The sequence below is a fragment of the Heloderma suspectum genome, chromosome 6 (genome assembly GCF_057233095.1).
Source record: "Heloderma suspectum isolate Gila_16-S chromosome 6, 16-S_ref, whole genome shotgun sequence".
Classification (NCBI taxonomy): domain Eukaryota; kingdom Metazoa; phylum Chordata; class Lepidosauria; order Squamata; family Helodermatidae; genus Heloderma; species Heloderma suspectum.
In genome coordinates, this window is record NC_139463.1 from 7,335,849 (window position 1) to 7,354,159 (window position 18,311).

Consider the following 18,311-nt stretch of genomic DNA (forward strand, 5'->3'; position numbering starts at 1 on the left):
CCCTGAAAAGATATGTCTGCAAAGGGGATTAATGGGAAAATCTGATGCAGACCCAAGACGTCCATTTCTTAAATGTGGAATGCCAGGGTTCAAACCACAACCACATAGGATGGTGAACTGGGTATGAACAGGGGTAAACTGTAGTGAAAGCAGATATGGTCAGGGATGGAGAACCAGAATAAGATTTTGCAGTGGAAGTGGATGGCTGTCACACCACAAGTGATTTATCATTAAATCCCCTCTCCCAGTGAGCCATAATTTTGGATTGTTCTCATAATGCTGGCAAGGGAGGGGGAGGAGGAGGAGGCTGCGCTCAGGGGTGTGTGTGTGTGTGTGTGCTTTCAGCAACAGAGATTTGCCAGGCCTCCGGTTTGGACTGGAGCCCTGCTCTCCGTCCCCGGAAAAGACAACCCTGCTTCCTAATTTCAGGCGAGAGGGGGCTGCACTTTCCTCAGTCATCAGAGGAGGGGCACTCTGTACATGCTCAGAGGCACTTCTCTCCACTGCAGGGGTCGGCAACATGGCGTCCTCGGGCAGAGCAGCACCCGCCAAGGCCCGTGACGCTGCCCGCCAAGACCCCTTCCTCACCCCCAATCCCACTTTCGCCACTTCTCCCAACCTCTGAGCTCGGCCAGGAAGCAGAGAGTCAGGGGTGGGCAGAAAGGGAGGTGGTGGCAGAGGCGGAAGCGGGTGGGAAGAAGTGGCAGAAGCACCGGTGTGGGGATCTGGGAGAAGCGACTGTGCCCGGCAGGTGAGCGAGCAAGTGAGTGCCAGGCAGGCAGGTGGGAGGAGGAAGAGGCAGAGTCTACTGAATAATATTTGTACATGCTCAGGGGTACTTTTCTTGACAGGATAATATGACTTCATGCCTGCTTGGCCCTAGGCTGAAGAGGTGGGGATACCACTCCACCCTGGACTTTGCAGTGCAGGCCAGTTTCAGAATGAAGACTAAAATGGAAAATTACCAGCCTGGATGTGGGGGTTGGAGTTTAGAAGACAACCCGTGCATTCAAGAGAACAGGAGCCTCGGCAAAGACGGCTTAAGAGCTCCGCCACCTCTGTCTAGACTACGGGCTGCCTGCAAACATGCCAAGCCCCATGGAAACTTCACTGGGTTATAGAAGTGGCTAGCTGCAGCCAAGCAAACAAACAGACCTCCCCACCGCCCAGACTGTTGGGAAAGGGCTTAATCTCCAAGGCTGAGCCCTTCTAAGCTCTTCTGCTGCCTGGCAACAGCATCCCCGAAGATGTCCCAAGCAGCTTCCCACTGAAACCCACAACCACCTCCCCCGCCATCACTGAGATTGCACCAAACGTGGCCCAGACAGTTCCAAGCCGCTTCAGCCTCGGAACAGCCTTGAGGACTAGAAACGTGCTTTTTAAACAAAGGATGCTGAATCCCATACACAATGTCATTTTTGTGTTTGCACGGAATTATTAAAAATAATAAGAATTATTAATAATTGTTATTATTTTATTATTAATAATAATGATAATCACAGCACACACATACACATGGCAATCCTCATCCTCACAGCATGCACAGGGCTCCTGGTGACGCCCTCTCATCAACATACCTTTTGCCCTAAATAGACTAGCAGTGAGGAAAAGACACTCTGCATATGCTCAGAAATACTCCATTACTCCTACAATGAGCTCAGGGTAAACCCTGACACTGGGAAAACAGGTTCTGGGCCCAAACCTTGGCTTGGCTTGCATTACCACTGCAGCACGAGAGCATCCGTGCTGCTCTGCAGAGAGGAATGGGAGCCCAGGTCACAGGAAAAGGACAGGAGCAAGTCTTCAAGAAGGACGGGACATCTCCCTTGTTCCCAGGGAGTAACGCTAGCTGGATCAGCTGTCCCAAAATGGCCTTCCTTGGCGGCAACACATGCGGGGTGCTGATGTCACCTCTGCTGGTTTCCTCCTTAACTCTGCCCTGAGCTGAGAGCTAGTCAAATGCTGCTTAACCCTGAGCTGCAAAAGGCGGAGCGGGGCATCTAAAAACTCCTCCACCCCAGCACTGCTTCTCATGCAATGCCCAACATCACTATGGCTCTTTAGCCCTGCACCCATTCACATCTGAGCCGACAGCCCAAGCTCTCCGGAATCCCCGTTCGCTGATCCTGAAAACGAGCAACTGGTACCACGCATTCAGAAAGCGTTCCAATTGCATTCGTATTGGAGTACTGGTACTGTGGTACTGGAGAAGACTCTTACGAGTCCCCTGGACTGCAAGGAGGTCAAATCAGTCCATCCTAAAGGAAATCAACCCTGAGTGCTCATTGGAAGGACAGAGACTGAAGCTGAAGCTCAAATATTTTGGCCACCTAATGCGAAGAGAAAACTCCCTGGAAAAGACCCTGATGCTGGGAAAGACTGAAGGCAAAAGGAGAAGGGGACGGCAGAGGATGAGATGGCTAGATAGCATCACCGATGCAATGAATATGGACTTGAGCACACTCCGGGAGTGAGCGGAGGACAGGAAGGCCTGGCGTGCTATGGTCCATGAGGTCACAAAGACTCGGACATGACTGAATGACTGATCTACAACAACAAATTCAGAAAGCGCACCAATACAAACAGAGCCCCGCTGCCCAGATCAATCTCTGTTTCAGAAAGAATAATGTATTACTTCTTTCCTGCTCTACCCCAGAGTGACTTAGGGTGCATGTTTGGATAGAAAAAATCCTATGCATGTCTAGAGAGAAAAAAGACATCCCATGCACATTTAGACAGAAAAAAACTGTCGGACGCTTTTCTGTCTAAACATATATAGGATCGCACCCTTACAATATGAAAGATAAAACGACAGAACGTGTTCTCTCTCTGTACATATTCTCTGCCCTCACCCCCAGGCTTGGTAATAAAGCAATAACTAAGTTCTCTAGCTAGGTAATTATTAATATGAGTTGTATCTTGCTGCTTTTAGAACTTTGATTACTGTGCTCTCAAATGTATGTATTCCAGAGCACGACAATCAAAGTTAGCTAACAGCACTGATACAACTCATAAGAATCATTACCTAGTTATAGTATTTAAGTTATTAATCTATTACTAAGCCTGGGATGATGACACAGCCATGGCGATGGCGCAACACGTGCCACTGGCACCCTACGTAGGTACCACGTGCAAGAGCTTTCTTGGGTGCAAGCACAAGGTGGGCAAGTGGAAATAGGAGATGCCATGTGCGGAAAACGAGTTCTGGGGGACGAGCCCTAGGTGGAGAACTGCCTCGGATTAAAACCCCAATGCCGCAATTCACGGGCCTCGTCATGCCGGGGTCCGACTCGGCTGGAAAAGTCGCTCGCTTCAGCAGTGCCTTCCCAGGAAGGTCCCGGGCAGCAGGCCATTTCTGGCGGTGAAAGGGTGGACGCCGCGGAGCTCAGCCTCTGTGATGAGGTCTGTCTCCCGGTCGGTCTCTCCCTCCCTGGCACTGGTCCCCAGTGTTTATGTAACAGGTATAATTGTTTAATACTTGCTGGAGAACACACACACACATGAACTCTTGGCATGTCAACAGGGCCCCAGGGGAGCCAACTGGGGAAGGTTCAGGGCGGGGTCGGCCAGCAGAGCTCCCCAGAGCATGTCAGGGACAGAGCCAGCTGCCTCAGCACAAGCAGAGGCATGTCTGTGTCTGGATTCGTGCAGGGCGGGCTTTTGTGTGGGGGGGCTTCCCTGGTGCAGGCAGGCAAGCCCTTTCTCTGTGCAAACCATGGCAGCAATGTGCAATCAGTTCATCTTTAGGGGTGCAAGATACGCAGGATGTTTGGTGTATAAGTCCCACTGAGACTGATAGGAGCCTTGGAGGTCTGTTTAGGGCAGACCTGGGTTTAAGCCACGCACAGAGAAGGTGTGTCCTCCAGATGTGGTTGGACTGCAAGTCCCACTAATCCCTCAGCATTGGCCAGGCTGATGGGAGTTGCAGTCCGACAACATCTGGAGAACCACACTTTCCTTACCCCTGGCTTAAGCACGGGTGGGATAGGAGTTTTAGAACAGAAGGGTGAGGAGGGCTGAACCCTTTCGGCGTGCTGTCGCTTACTTAAGAACCTAAGAAGGGCCCTGCTGGATCAGACCCAGGGTCCGTCTAGTCCAGCACCGTTCACACAGCGGCCAACCAGCTGTCGACCAGGAACCACATGCAGGACACGAGCGCAACAGCGCCCTGCTCCCGCCCATGATCCCCAGCAACTGGTGTACACAGGCACACTGCTTCTGATACCGGAGGGAGCATACAGGACTAGTAGCCGTTGATAGCCTTTTCCTCCAGGAATTTGTCCAACCCCCTTTTAAAGCCATCCAAACTGGCTACTTGTTGTGGAAGTGAATTCCATAGTTTATACGCTGTGTGGAGAAGTATTTCCTTTCGTCTGTCCTGAATCTCCCACCCACCAGCTTCATGGGATGACCCCTTTGGGTTCTAGTATTATAAGAAAGGGAGAAAAATGTCCCCCTATCCACTTCCTCCACACCATGCATAATCTTGTGAACTCTATCAGCTCGCTTGCCTTTTTTCTAAGCTAAACAGTCCCAGATGTTGTAACCTTCCCCATAGGGGATTTGCTCCGGACCGTTGATCATTTTAGTTGCTCTTTTTCTGCCCCTTTTCTCAGTTCTCTTCCTTCCCTCCTAGCTCCCCTTAGCTCCCCTGAGGAGAAAAGTGCCTGGGGCAGGCAAATATTGGGGTAGGCAGCCGAATGTTCAGCATCCCTGGCCCCCACGTGCATGCACTCCTTTCACTCTAAAAATCAGGCTGCTCCTATCTTATACATCAGCCTCCCCCAAACTAGTGCCCTCCAGATGCCTTGGACTACAACATTCATCATCTCCCTAGCTGACTTGCTGGGAGTCGTAGTCCAGCACATCTGGGGAAGGGGCACTGAGTTGGGAAGGCTCTAATACATGACCTGGGATATTAAAGAAAGGGAATCGCTAGCATCACATCTACTTTGGTGCAGAGAGCTACCGCTAAGAGGGTGTGAGCTGGGGAAAGTCCCAGGTTCAAGTCTCACTTCAGAGGGGGAACACACCAGCATAGCTGGCCACAGGAAAGCCAGTATCTCTTAGCCTCAGTTTTCCCCACAGTCACCTGTAAAATGCGGATGATGACAATAACACCGATCTATTTTACACTTATTCCTTAGTCTTCTTTGCAAACTGGCATGTACAGTGAAACAATCTAGAGAGTCAGAGAACAGCATGGTGTAATGGAGAGAGTGCTGGAGATCTGAGTTCAAAAATTCCCACTCAGCAGCAAAGCATTCTAGGGTGAATTCTAGGGTCAGCCTAGTCTACCTCACAGGATTGTTTTGAGGAGAAAATGACTGTTAAACAGTTGGAAAACACATGCACATCTGTAGACATGCACCAAGACATAGGCCCAAACAACACATGATGTGATCAATTGTCCATGTGCACATGGGGATAGGGGTAGAAAAACACACAGGCACTTGTATTTTACCTGTCTTTCCACCCCCCGGGCTTTGCAACCAACAGCTGCTTTGGGAAGGGTGCAACTGGGGTGGTGGGTTTAAAGGGTGTCATCTCCAGAGCTCTGATCCATCATGTTGCTCCCCACTCCCGCCACCCTTTATGGCTGATTTTAAGTAAAAGAAAACAACCTCAGGCTATCTGATCATGGGATCCTGAATCACAGGTAGCTTGGCCCCTAAGAGCATTTTCATCGTATGGACTTGCTTATTAATGTGAGAGAGACATATAGAGGAGAGGCATTTGTCCTGCAAATGAACATTCTGGCCAACACCGGGTGTTTTTTTTTTTTTTTAAGTGCTTTTTTTAACAGGAGCACTGCAAATGATTGAAGTGCAGAGCACTTAAAAACCTGAACTACTCCTTTAATTTTAAGCCTGCTATTCCACGTGTAAGAGTCACAGCGAATTCAATCCATGCCTGACAGAAGTTTCCATTCCCTCTAGGGGGGGTACTCAGCTTCCCGTGTGCCCTGCACCCCTAAACAGCACGAGGAGGTAGTGGGTGACTGGACACCGTCCTTGATGGAGCCATTTCTCACGGCCTGTCACCCAGGCATCCCTAAGCTGGGAACACAGAGTGCCCGAGGCAAAGGCTGGCCACAGGAACAACTGACCTAAGCAGGTCACCGTGCCATGACCGTGTCACCAGGTGGGTACGACGGCAGCTCAAACCTGCCTTGCCTCCGAGCGGGGACTTCAGGATGAGTCCTCCAGCACTGCAAGGCAGACCCTGAAGCTGAAGGCTGCTCACAGCATGGCCAAGTTGCACACAGAGGGCACGGGAGGACGTGGAGGCCACAGATGCAGAGTTGCATGCAAGCCACGGTTTACCTCTGCACTGCTCTGGATCCCTGGGCTGTTCTTTTGCTTAAATGCCAATAACCAGCCCAAGAAACTGTGAAGTAGGAAGGCAGGGCTGTAGGTATTCAGAATTTTAAAGACATAATAATTACACACCATGGTAAGCCAGAAAAACTGGCTCAGTCAGCCTAAAATGGGGTGGGGGAAAAGAAAACGTTGAACTTCTGTTGCCTGGAAGCCATCGCGGCTGAGCTACTTCCACGACCAAAGTAAACCAAATTCTGCAAGCTGTATTCGTTACGCAAATCAAACAACGGTGCAACATTAAGCAAACAGATGCTGAACTTGGAGCGACAACTTGGAAGGCATTAGACATGGGGTTGCCTCCAAATTAAAAGACATCTTAGAGACAATCAGTTCAGTTTGCATATGGGTAAAAAGAACAGCTCTGAAGAACGAAAAGAATACACACGCTAGAAGAGGCATTCCCGATTCCAGACCTAGGAGAGGATGCGTCTTCTAAAGGTGGCACCCAATTAATCAGGGCACCTCTTTAGTCCACTGAATTTAAATCAATCAATCAATCAATCAATCTGTTAATCTAACGTAAGAAGATCCCTCCTGGATCAGACCAAAGGTCCATCTAGTCCAGCACTCTGTTCAAAGAGTGGTCAACCAGCTGCCTGCGGGAAACCCCCAAGTAAGACATGAGCGCAACAATACCCTCCCACTCCCGTTCCACAGCAACTGGTGCACATTGGCATAGTCATGCTTAGTCACAATTCCATTCGGCGTTGCAGCCCCAATTAAATTAATTTGCACTCTTAAAGCTCTGTGGGGTGTGTTTGCATGTTTTCCAAACTGGGGAATTCCCTATGGAAAAGAAATCCTTGCACAGCCCTTGGTTTGGCTGTGGCTGTGCTCTATAGCATATTTAGCAAAATGGTTAATGCACTTCCTTTTGGTCACACAGATAATGCACCACGTGACACATACCCCCCCCCCCGCCCCAGGTAACATGCCCAAAGCAACCGGCGCGCCTTACCGGAGCCTCTTTGGCCAGGATGTCGGTCCGGCTGTCTGTCCGCTCCCACTGCTGAATGGAGCAGCGGCTGGTGGGGCGCAGTGTGGGGGTGATGACCTCTGGGGTGGAGCCATGGAGGCTGGGGGCTGGGGAGCGCCCACCCTTGCGGCTGTAAGACTCCAGATAGTCTTTGACGTAATCCGAGCGCCTGGCGGACTGGTAGAGGCCCTGCAGGGTGCACAACTCCTGGCGGGTACGGGCGACGAATGGTCCGCGGGTGGAGGAGGAAGGTTCAGCGCGGTATGGGTCGGACGACAGGTGCATGCTGGACAGGTCCCGAGCCAAGTCTGAGTGGCTGGTGGATTTTTTCCGGCCCAGGCCGGTGGTGCCATAGCCGGTGTTGCCGAAGGAGTAGCCGGTGGCCCCGCCGCTCAGCCCTCCGCTGCCGGGGGGTCTCACCGGGACCCGACCGTAAGCGGGGCTCAGCCTGGTGCCGGAGTCGGGGCGCTGGAGCAGCCGCCCTCCCCCATCGTAGTTCAAAGATGAGGATGAGGAGGTGGCCCCTGACATCCGCAGGTGAGAGGAGGCCAGGTAGCTGGAGGGCGTGGCGGGCTTGTAGCTGACTTTCTCCTTGTCCAGGTACGAGGAAGAGAGGTTGGAGGAGTACGAGGAATAGTTGCCATAACTGGTAGAGGCCTTGCTGTACGAGGAGGCGTCCGGGTAGCGGGAAGAGTCGACATAGCGCTTCAAGGTCGAGGAGAGCTGGGACATCCTGAGGGACGGAGCATTGGGGGCTGTACTGGTGGCATTGACTGGAAGGAAAAACAAGACCGGGACACAAAGCTGAGGAGGGCCGACATCTGGGCCGTGAGAGGGCCCACAAACAGAGCCTGGGTTGCGCTGCCCACCGAGGGTCACTCTATGCGTACAGGAGCCCTGAACAGGAGCACTGGAGTTGGGGGGGGGGGCAGCCAGAGCTGGAGCTGGGAGAGGGAAATGTGAAGTGATCGGTGGTGTAGCAGAGCCAGGAGGCAGTTAAAAGATTCAGGGCCCAATTTTTCAGTTGGTATCAATGGAAAGGCTCCTCCCCCCCCCCAGCTTAATGCTATGCAGAGGGGGGATTTGGGGGGGACTGCACAGAGGAGGGTTAATCCTTCCTGTGCTTCTCCTGGAAACACCCCCCCTCCCAATAAAAAAAAAGATCTAGCATGGCAGCTAAGCTTAGGAAAAATCGTTTATTGGTACCAAGGGAAATATTTTTTTCTAAGCTTAGCTGTCATGCCAGGGACTGGAGACGTTACAGCATGTGGTAAGGAGGGTAAACTCTTCCCTCCCCAGCTGCAATTGCCCCCCCCCACCTGCATGGCAATTAAGCAGAGAAAAAAGCCTTCAACTGGCACCAAGGCATACCTAGGTCTCTGGGGAATAGTTTCGGGCCTAGGTGACAAAATGTGTAATGCACCCTCAATTCCTAATAGGAGTATTAGTAAATGAGTATGTTTAGGCTGGAGAAGAGAATAGTGGGGTCCAGGACATGATAGCACTCTTCAAATACCTGAAGGGTGTCACACAGAAGAGGCGAAGGCTTGCTCTCTGCGCTGTCCCAGAGGACAGGTGAGATCTAATGATATTAAGTTACAGGAGGGTAGATTTCAGCTGAACATTAGGAGAAACGTCTTGGCAGGAAGATCAGTCCTACAATGGAACCCATGACCTAGAGGGGTGGTGGGCTTTTTCCTTGCTGGAAGTCATCAAGCAGAGACTGGACAGCCATCTGTTGGGATGCTCCAGCTCTGGATTCCCTGCACTGAGCGGGGGGTGGACTAGATGACCTACAAGATCCCCTCCAACTCCAGTACTCCTGTTCAGGGTTCCTGTTAGCCAGACATGCCCTCCTCCTGGATACTATAGGCTGTAAGGTCCTCAAAGCAGGCAGTCCGCTCCCTCCACCACCCCCCGCCCAGGTTTCCCATTTTTCTTTTCCAATGGAGAGTCATCATGTCAGCACAGCACAGCACAGCCCTCATTGGCCTGTATTTATTTTTTTAAACATACCTCTGCAAACCTCCATGTGATCTCAGGCATGCCAAGACCTCCCTCTTGTTTCTTAATGGACCCATTTTGGCACTAGGAGCTTTTCAACACAATGCTGTTAATCCACTGCATCTACTTTCTGTTTCGTCACAGAATTGACAACTGAGCGCTACACAAAGAGCATTTCCTTTCCTGCTTTTCCACTATATAACAACCTCTAGGTGGAACTGCGGTATATCAGGATAGGGCAAATACACAAATGGAAATAACATTTTCTTTCATTTTCTTTAAATAATATTGCATTTTCCCTGCTCTAAAAAAAAAAGTCCAGAAAGTGCAGTTTAAAAACAGAAGCGAAACGGTAGGGTCACAACGTCATCTAAAGAATCCACAAACAACCGTGGGTAGGAAATGACAAGCGTGCAATAAATGCCTTGTGTAAAAAAGCTCTATTTCTGTTGGCACTCACCACTTCTGTTTGCTATTAGAGAGAGTGGTGATTAAATGGAACCTCCAGGTTCAGAAGCAGGATACTCCTGAACACCAGTTGCTGGGAAGTATCAGCAGGAGAGGGTGATTGCCTTCATATGCTGATTGAAGGCTTCCCAGAGGCATCCAGCTCGCCACGGCAAGAAAGAAGATGCTGGACGATACGGACATTTTGTCTGACCCAGCACGGCTCCTCAGATGTTCTTAAGGGGAAATTTTAGCAAGTGCAGCTTGTCATGCAGAAGTCAGAAAAGCTGCACCTTCAAAAATTTTGTCTCCTGAGCAACTACTAAAAACACACACAGAAGCCCTGGGCTCCTTTACATCTGGTCATTACAGCTATGGCAGGAATATGAACTCACATCTTCCAGATAAAACAGCCTACTCTTTTATGTTATGGACACATACGAGATCCTGCAAGATACTTTGCAAAACTACAAAATGTACACACATGCACACAATATGGAGCTAATTTTGTCCTACCCCCTTCAGGTGTGTCTCATTTCCATCAAAAATGTCATCTATAATAACACAAGACGATGTCTGTCTGTCTGTCTGTCTAACAAATCCATAGTGCCAAAACTTGTTATGCGTACTAGGGGGCCCAAAGGACGTACACCTCGGGGTTATTTTTTAAAGCACATTAATTAATTTTAATTTATATAAATGTGTCTGTGTGTTCGAAGTATGCAGCGCCAGCTTCAGTTGCTAGGAGGCAGGCTGTCTTAACCGACAAATAGCTTTGCAGTCAGTAGTTCCATTCCAGAGCGGAGTAATCTGACGGACAGTTATATGCCTTCTCTCTTCCCCTTGTTTTGGAGCAAGCCCCCCTCAAGGGAATGGAGTGGACAGATCCCTCCCTCAGGGGGCTATAGGGGTGTACCATAGCAGGGGCCGTGTACAGCTATTCCAACCCGTGTGAAACCAGCAGGTCTGTTCGCTACTGTTCGCTGTTGAAAAAAAAAAAAATCAGCACCAGCCCCTCAGGGTGTGGGCAGAGACAAACACCATGGAGCCAGCTTCGAAAGGAGAACAGCAGGTGGCATAAACAGAAACTCAACACCCTAATCTGGTTTCTTTGCCAGATTGTGTTTACACAGCGCCCGCAAGGAGACGTAAAGGGCACTGGTGCCCCCTGCTGACAAAGAGAACTTTTGCAAGACGGCAGCAATCAGGGGAAAGACCGTATCTTCTCCAGGGGATCTCTTCACTGGATTCAGTCCACAGAGGGCAGGGGGGCAGAACCTCAGGCCTGGGCCCCCCAATTCCGCTCTCTAAGATTTCCCAGAGTGGTCCTTCCCCCAACCACTGATCATTTGATGGTTTCCCAGCTAATGTGCAGTTTTTCCCCATTCTAAAAGGTTGAAATGCTTCTCCTAAGGCTGCGTTACTGGCTATTAGAGCTTTAAGCTACAATATTCTGGGCTCCATCTATGTGAGTCATTTACTCCGGGGCTGCTGTGATCCAAGGACCTTCGGGACATACGACGCAGTCGCCACTTCTCGCCACTTCGCAGCCAAACCATGGTTTTCACAGGGAAAATGCGGATTTCCACAGAAGTGGTTTTGCTGCGCTTTTTAGCTTGCTGCGGGTTTACCGTGGTTGCTGAGCTGTCTGTCCCTTCCTCGAACTGACTTCACAGTTTGCGGTGGGCGTGGGGTAGGTGTGCTTAGTGGTTGCGTCACTCTGTGACGCCTTTTCACTCCTCTCTGTTCCTTTGCAGCTGCGCAGTAACAGAGGCATGAAGAGGGATCCATTTTGGAATGATGGGTAGGCACGTACCTCTCACGTGGGCACACCCCTTCGCATGTGCGAACCATCGCGAGAGTACGGGGCTGGAGGACTGCTGCCGTGATTGTGTACAAACAGCTGGCATGGTGACGAAGGAGCAGACTGCCCACAACTTACCAAAGAGGGGCGGACAGACACAAAAGAACCCCTAAAATACAAAACAGCCACTAAAAACCGAAAGTGTCGCACCCCCATCCTCACATGGCTGTGCAGCTGAGCATTTAAATATAATGGTAAAAAAGGGTAAAAGAAAAAAGAGCAGCGCGACTGCCACAGTTTACTTTGCTTTAACGGCCATGTGTCAAGGCACAGTGGATTTTTCCATCGGAGAAGTCCGCAGGAAATCAGGTGTGTACTGCAGCAGAAGCTAATTCGCAGCTGCAATGCTGCGCAGTTACGATGTAGATGGCCCCCCTGGTATTTTGGCCCCACCCTTTTTTGCATTTGCCCCCCCTATTGGAATGCGGCCCCCAAGAGCTTCTTTGAAATTGATTTCAACATCCCTGCCTTAAGGGGTGACAGTTCTGAAGAATAGCTGGATTTTATATTTCATAACCGGGAGATCAATAATTGCTTGCTTGTTGCTCCCAGCAGTCTTAAGGGTACTCCCAGGTGCAGTCTGAAACCATCCCATCACCTGGCAGGTAGAGCTTAATTTGCACGTCTGCAGCCCCCTCGTCCCCCACTTCATCTTAAGACTGACTATGCAGACTTCATGACCTCAACATCATCAGTCTTTTTTTTTTTTAAGTCCTATTCCCCCCTCCTCACTGGGCCAACCTGCTTTCTGTAACGTCTTGCCTGATGAAGAGACCTAGAGATCTCGAAAGCTTGCAGATTTTTGTGACATTTGAGCTGGCCTACTAAATGTATTACGCCCATATGTATATTGGATTTCTGTCTGTCGTCCTCCGGTTGTGAGATACGGCACCTATTTCAGGAAGTAATAATTTTTTTAGAGGTGGCAGTTCCACAAGGAACTAAGTCCTACGGCAGATCTGGGAACGTGATGTTCTTTCTCGGGTTTCCTCACTTTCGACACACCTGCGGAGACGCCTGCAGGTAAACTTTCCCCGGCTGTACCAGCCCCGTCCTCCGAGTGCTTCGCCACTGCGTGTGATCCCTGGCTGCCAGGTGGCTGTCTGTGCTCGAGCCATGAGGTGGAATCATGAGGTGTGGCATGCAGATCCCGTGGGACATTGTCACGGTACATTGTGTGCATGACTGCAACTGCCCACGTGTGGGCCAGGCTGAGAGACCCGAGGCTTAGCGCAGGACCAGCCTGTTTTCTCATGCCCAGGACTCCGGAGGTGGCACTCTGCCCTCTAGTGTCACTCCCATAGCAGTACAACCCTCTTGTTAAGTGGATGCTTTGATCGTGCAATTGCTCTGCCTCCCTCACAGAATTCTACGGGGGTGTCCAGACGTCGTCCCCCATGTGTAATCCTCCTGAATTTCCCCCGTTACTTATTCCATCTGTTTTTCCTTATCACAGGGGAAAAATGGCAACGGAGGGAGCAATCCTATGGCCACTAGACACTGCCTAGAGGGTCACAGGATTTTTCGGTCTCTGGGAACCGAGGTCGCAACCAGGGCTCTGATCGCGGTTTCCAGAAACCGTGCTCCCCGCCCCCTTGTAGCTGATGTGGCTCTCTCTGCACCAGCTACATCTCTGTGCTCAGAAACAGAGCACAGAAGCAGGGAAAAGTGGGCGGGGAGGTGAGGAGACAGGAGCGCCCTAGCTGACTCTTGCAGTCCCCACCAATAGCCAACTCAGGACACAGATGACGAGGAATTCTTTCCGAGACTTTATTCCTTTATGACTCTTTCAGATACTAATCACTAGTGACAAAGCAAGGAACAGCACTGGGGAAAGATAGCAGAGTAGCCTAAGCTCCAGATAAGACAGTTGGTCTCCGTTTGAAGGAGAACCACGGGAAGACCCTGAACTTGTGGGCTAGGGAGAGATCCTCCCTCTTTCCCTTGGGTCCTCGGGATGCAACCGTTGTTTGCGCGCCAAACGAGCGCTACGCCTCCTTTCCGCGCCCTCCATCTGTTGTCGCTCCCTGCGTCTGCGCCAAGCGTCCAGCAAGCCCCCCTCCAGCGCTCTCTCGCTGCCAGGGTCACTATCTATCCCAGGAATGGTGGCAGGAGGAATCTTTGCCAGCTGCTGTGCTTGTGAGAGATGAGTGAGCTTCTCTCACATGGATTGCTGTTCCTCCTCAGAATCAGAACTGCTCTGGGGCTCTATTGGCTCAGTTTTCACCCTGACAGTGAGCAGCCGACAGTTCGCAACTGACAAAGGGCTGGATGTGTCCGAACCCAACAACCATGGATTCTTTTCATGGGTTGTTCGTGGTTAACAAACCATGGTTTGTTACTGTAGCTGGGTTCAGACAGCACAATAACCCACAGTTCAACAACAACCCACATGCAACCCATACTCAACCTTTGAGTGTGGGTTATTGTGTGTCTGAACCCAGTAAGTGATTCTTTACCTTGTGTTCTGCCTAAAATTAACTCTCTCACTCTGCTCATATCATAAGCACCATGGTTCTCTTTACTTCTGCTCACTGCCTCACAACCCCCCCCCCCCCGCTCTGCTGAGCGTTGCAGACCAATCCAAGCAAGCGCTAACTTTTTATATTTTCTAAGAAGTTATAATGGGGGAATATTTATTCTATTTTAGGAATCCTAACACCACTTTTCATTTATTAAAAAACACATACCTCAAAGTGATTCCAAGTAAAATCCAAGTAAAATCATAATAAAATGCAATCCATAAAATAAAGCAATAATAAAAACAATAACATGTCTCATTAAAGTAACCGAGGGTAGCTGGTAATGGTAGCAGTCAGGAAAATGCCCAGGCAAACAAATATGTCTTTAGCTGCTGGCAGAAACTCTCCACACTAGGAGCCCACCAGGTCAAACCAGCTAATGACTCTGTAGGATTTTTCTCCTCTTATTTATGCCAGCATGTGGCTTGGCTCACTTGCTCGAGGCACTCAGAGCTGTTTTGCACTGCAAGTGGTACACCAAGGTCCGAATCACAAAGGTGATTATTCTTGTATCTCCCATGTTCAGGCTGTGAGTGCTGTTGCTTATGTAGCCAAAACGAAACTACCCATGCGCAAGAGGGGGGTTATCAGCAGGCTTGAGGGAATCTCAAGTTCTTCAGAAGTACAAAAAACATTTAGGGGGCAAAAAGCAAGGGGGGGCACCCCCCAAAACCAGCACAGTGAAGTCTGAGCATGCTCAGTGAGCACAGAATGCTGAGTGTCTGTTGAAGGTGGGGGGAGGACATGGAAAACCCGAGGGAGAAGAAGCCTAAACAGGAGCATTCCGAACTGCAACATTTTGTTGCAAAAACTTCTTTTCATCATTAATTAGGCTTTGTTTTGGTTGGGCCCCAACAATATTAGGAGTTTTCTTACTACTGTTGGTCCTTCCTTTTTTTAAGTGGGCATGCCAGGGATCGAACCTGCAGCTTTCTGCATGCGACGGTGTGTGCTCCACCGCTGAGCTAGGGCTCTTTGCCCGGGCGGGGCCCGCCTTCAGCTGGGCTCAGAGAAGCCATTCAGCAGCCCAGCCCCCGCTGCTCTGCTTGGCTGCCCAGGCATATGCCACTCGCCCATCAATAATTCAGACCCACCACCGACTGACTGCAGCTGGATGCAAATGGGGAAGGAAAGAGCCCTTCACGATCTAGTCAGAAAGCCAGCCCCGCACTGCAGGTAGATGGAAGAGGGCTTCTGATGTGTCTTCTCGCATCCCCACCTGCACATTAGGGAGGTGTCGGTATTCCAGGGGTACAGGCTGATGGGTCCAGGGGCCAACGAGGCCTGGCTGTTAACTCAGAAGTCAACAAAGGACAGATTCGATTGCTGTAGGAAAGAGAAAACTGGACCAGGTGTGCTATGAGCATTTGAGAGCCCAGGCGGGTCTCGGGGCTGGTGGGTTGCACCCGAATTTCCAGTTGAATTGCTCATATGAATAATTTATAACCCAGCTTTTTGTCGTTGCGGATGTAGCAAACCACTTTTACAATCTTTACTGTGGTGGCCGTTACATAGAGGACTGACCATGGCTCTAACACAAGCTCATTCAAAGACCCATCTGTGCCACAGACTCACTGAGAAGCCCTGGGCAAGTCACTTAAGGCACAATCCTATGCGTACTTAGACAGAAAAAAGTTCTACAACTCCCAGCATGCTGGAATCGTAAGGCTTTTTTTGGTCTAAACATGCATAGGATTGCACCTTCAGAGCACAATCCCATACATGTCTACTCGGAAGTAAGTCCCATTGAGTTCAGTGGGGGGTTACTCTTGGTTAAATGGGTACATGATTGCAGTCTTACTCACTCTCAAGGGCTCTGGTAGCCAAGAAGGTTTCCTACACAGAAAGCACATCCATAAAGGAATAAGCGTGCAAACTGTGTGCAAACTGTCACAGTGATAATTGCACGTGTGTGTACTTCATAGTATGCACATGACTTGGAAAGTCGCAAGGAACTGCAGCTTCAGAGTGCATGCATGATCACTGGCACTCATCACTGGCATGGGGTTTATATGCTTTTTACTAAAGGAAATTAGCCACGCATTAAATGACTGGGCCTACGTTTCCCATTATTTGTAAAATGGGGATAATGCTGATTTAAAAAAAATATAGAGAGATAAGGCTTCCGTACAGGGAAACACAGTTAAGGATTACGAAATGGCCTTTGCAAACTTTAAAAAATGTGATATAAGCAACAGCAGGATGATGAGATAGGGCTGGGGAGATAACTAGGTTGAACCAGAACCCAAATTTCCCATAATGCACGGCCACCATTCAGTTTTGGGCTGATGCACCCAGCAGATCACCAAATCAGTCAAACACAATTCGATTCCACTTTGGTTTGATTTGGATATGGCTTACCCTGAGCCCTGAGACATGTGAAGTAATTAACAAGCGCATCTTTGAGCATGTGCAGAGGGCCTTTCCCCCCATCAGCCAAACAACATCCTCTTCCCCAAAACACACCCCTATGATTCCAGCTGCACGTTCTCTCCCGTTGGAGGATATGAATTTCAGGCAGATGTGAGCCTTGGGTTCACAGACCTTTTTAGAAATTAAAGAGGAGAATGGAACAAGCGCCAAAAGACAAGAGTCCTTGCTGGATCCAGCACGCCAGGACTCACGCGGGGCTCGAAATGGGGTATGTCGAAGCCGGCTGCTAAGAGCCACAGGCGGGAGCCCTGCACTAAACCCCACAACCGGGCAGAGGCAGCCCAAGACCACCTACCTTAGTCAGCCTCGGTTCTCCAGTGAGGAGGATGCTGCAGCTGCCCCAAGGAGATACAACGCTTTGGGAAGAGTTCTCCACCAGGCCTGATCCAGCGGGCTCAGGCCATGTTCCACCACGCAGCTGGCGCCCCAAAGTGCCAACCGGCACGAAGGAGAAGCGGGCACCCTCGTGGGTCTATATCTTTCGCTCTGGGGTTGTTCTGGCCGGGCCTCTTCCCCTCCTTTGCCTTTCAAGTCGGAGGCTCGCACAGCCAAGAGTCCCCGGTTGCTGGGGAAACAGCCCACTTTCAAAGCCCTTTCAGGATGCCCGGCATAAACTCTGGGATTGGCTGGCCGCCTTGGCTGCGCTCCAGCTGGCCTTTGGTGTGCGCTGGGGAAACAAACAGGCTCGCGGGCCTGCACGCCGGAAAGGGGCCCTGGCATATGCCCGTGGTTTGCGAACGCCTTTCCAGGGAGTTACTGCTAGGGTTCCCCAGAAGTTTATTTGCGGATTCCTGCAAGCTCTTCTTGTACTCCGTGCTAGTCTACACATTTGCTTTTGTAAAAAGCGACAGGTGGTGCCATGCACACCGATCATAAGAATAAGAATGCGAGAAGGTTCCCTGATAAATAAACCGAGGCACAACTGATCTTTCCCCCTGCAAAGCACAGCAGCAGAACTTTTTGCCCGTTCTAAGGTTCGCACAGAGCAACAGCAAGGCCTAAATATGCCTTGCCAGTGACCCGCATGAACCAAGATTGGGTTAGTGTTTTATAGTGCAGCATTGTCTGTAACTGTCAGGGTTCCCTTATGACCTGGACCCCCTGAGCAACTCCTTAAGGATCTCTTGCCTCCTTAAAAGTCCCACCTTTCTCCTTTTAAACTTCCCCTTCCCAACAGCTTGGGGTTTAGGCTGTAGACGTGAGGTGATTGGCACTTCAGACACCTGGGTGTTAACCACAACAGTTTACTGGTAAAGTAAAGCAAGCAAATTACAACAAAAGGTATTTACAGAATAGAGCTGAGTGATACACAAGGCATTAAGAAAAAATAAAGGTTGCAAAAACTCAAGTTCCTTTACCCTAGCTGCATTTAGATTTCTCCAGGCTGCTTCTTCCTGCTCTATCCTCCTGCTCTAGTCTCTCTCTGCCTCTGACTCTCTGGTCTTCCTCTTTCTCTGCCCTGGCTCACTCTCCCTTTTTATACCCTCCTTCCCCCATACCCAATGTACTGTTTCAAACCTGAAGAAATGAAACCTAACTCAGGAAATCAGAAATGAAACTACTCCTCTCGAGGATACCCCTCCCAACAAAAAAACCCAGGCCTCTAGGCTTGACCTTTTTCTTTTCCTTCCCTCTGTAGGCCTCAGACCTTCACAGTAACGTGCCATGGTTTCTCTGCAAAA

At 50.1% G+C, this 18,311-nt stretch overlaps 1 protein-coding gene across 3 annotated transcripts in view; it reads right to left on the minus strand.

Annotated features, from left to right (window-relative positions):
- The window catches only part of USP2 (ubiquitin specific peptidase 2), a 59,526-nt gene extending 41,444 nt beyond the window's left edge, over positions 1–18,082 (minus strand). Inside the window, exons 1-2 of one of the 3 annotated variants that reach the window (XM_084803578.1) lie at positions 16,925–17,187; positions 7,342–8,132 (exon numbers count right to left, since the gene is read on the minus strand). In XM_084803578.1, coding sequence (XP_084659704.1) covers positions 7,342–8,091 — 750 coding nt within the window. In that variant the 5' untranslated portion in view covers positions 8,092–8,132; positions 16,925–17,187. Of the gene's footprint in view, positions 1–7,341; positions 8,133–9,375; positions 9,462–16,924; positions 17,188–17,987 lie in introns of those variants that run through there. The other 2 variants (XM_084803577.1, XM_084803576.1) reach the window with 2 other exon arrangements.
- Positions 18,083–18,311: the final 229 nt, after the last annotated feature.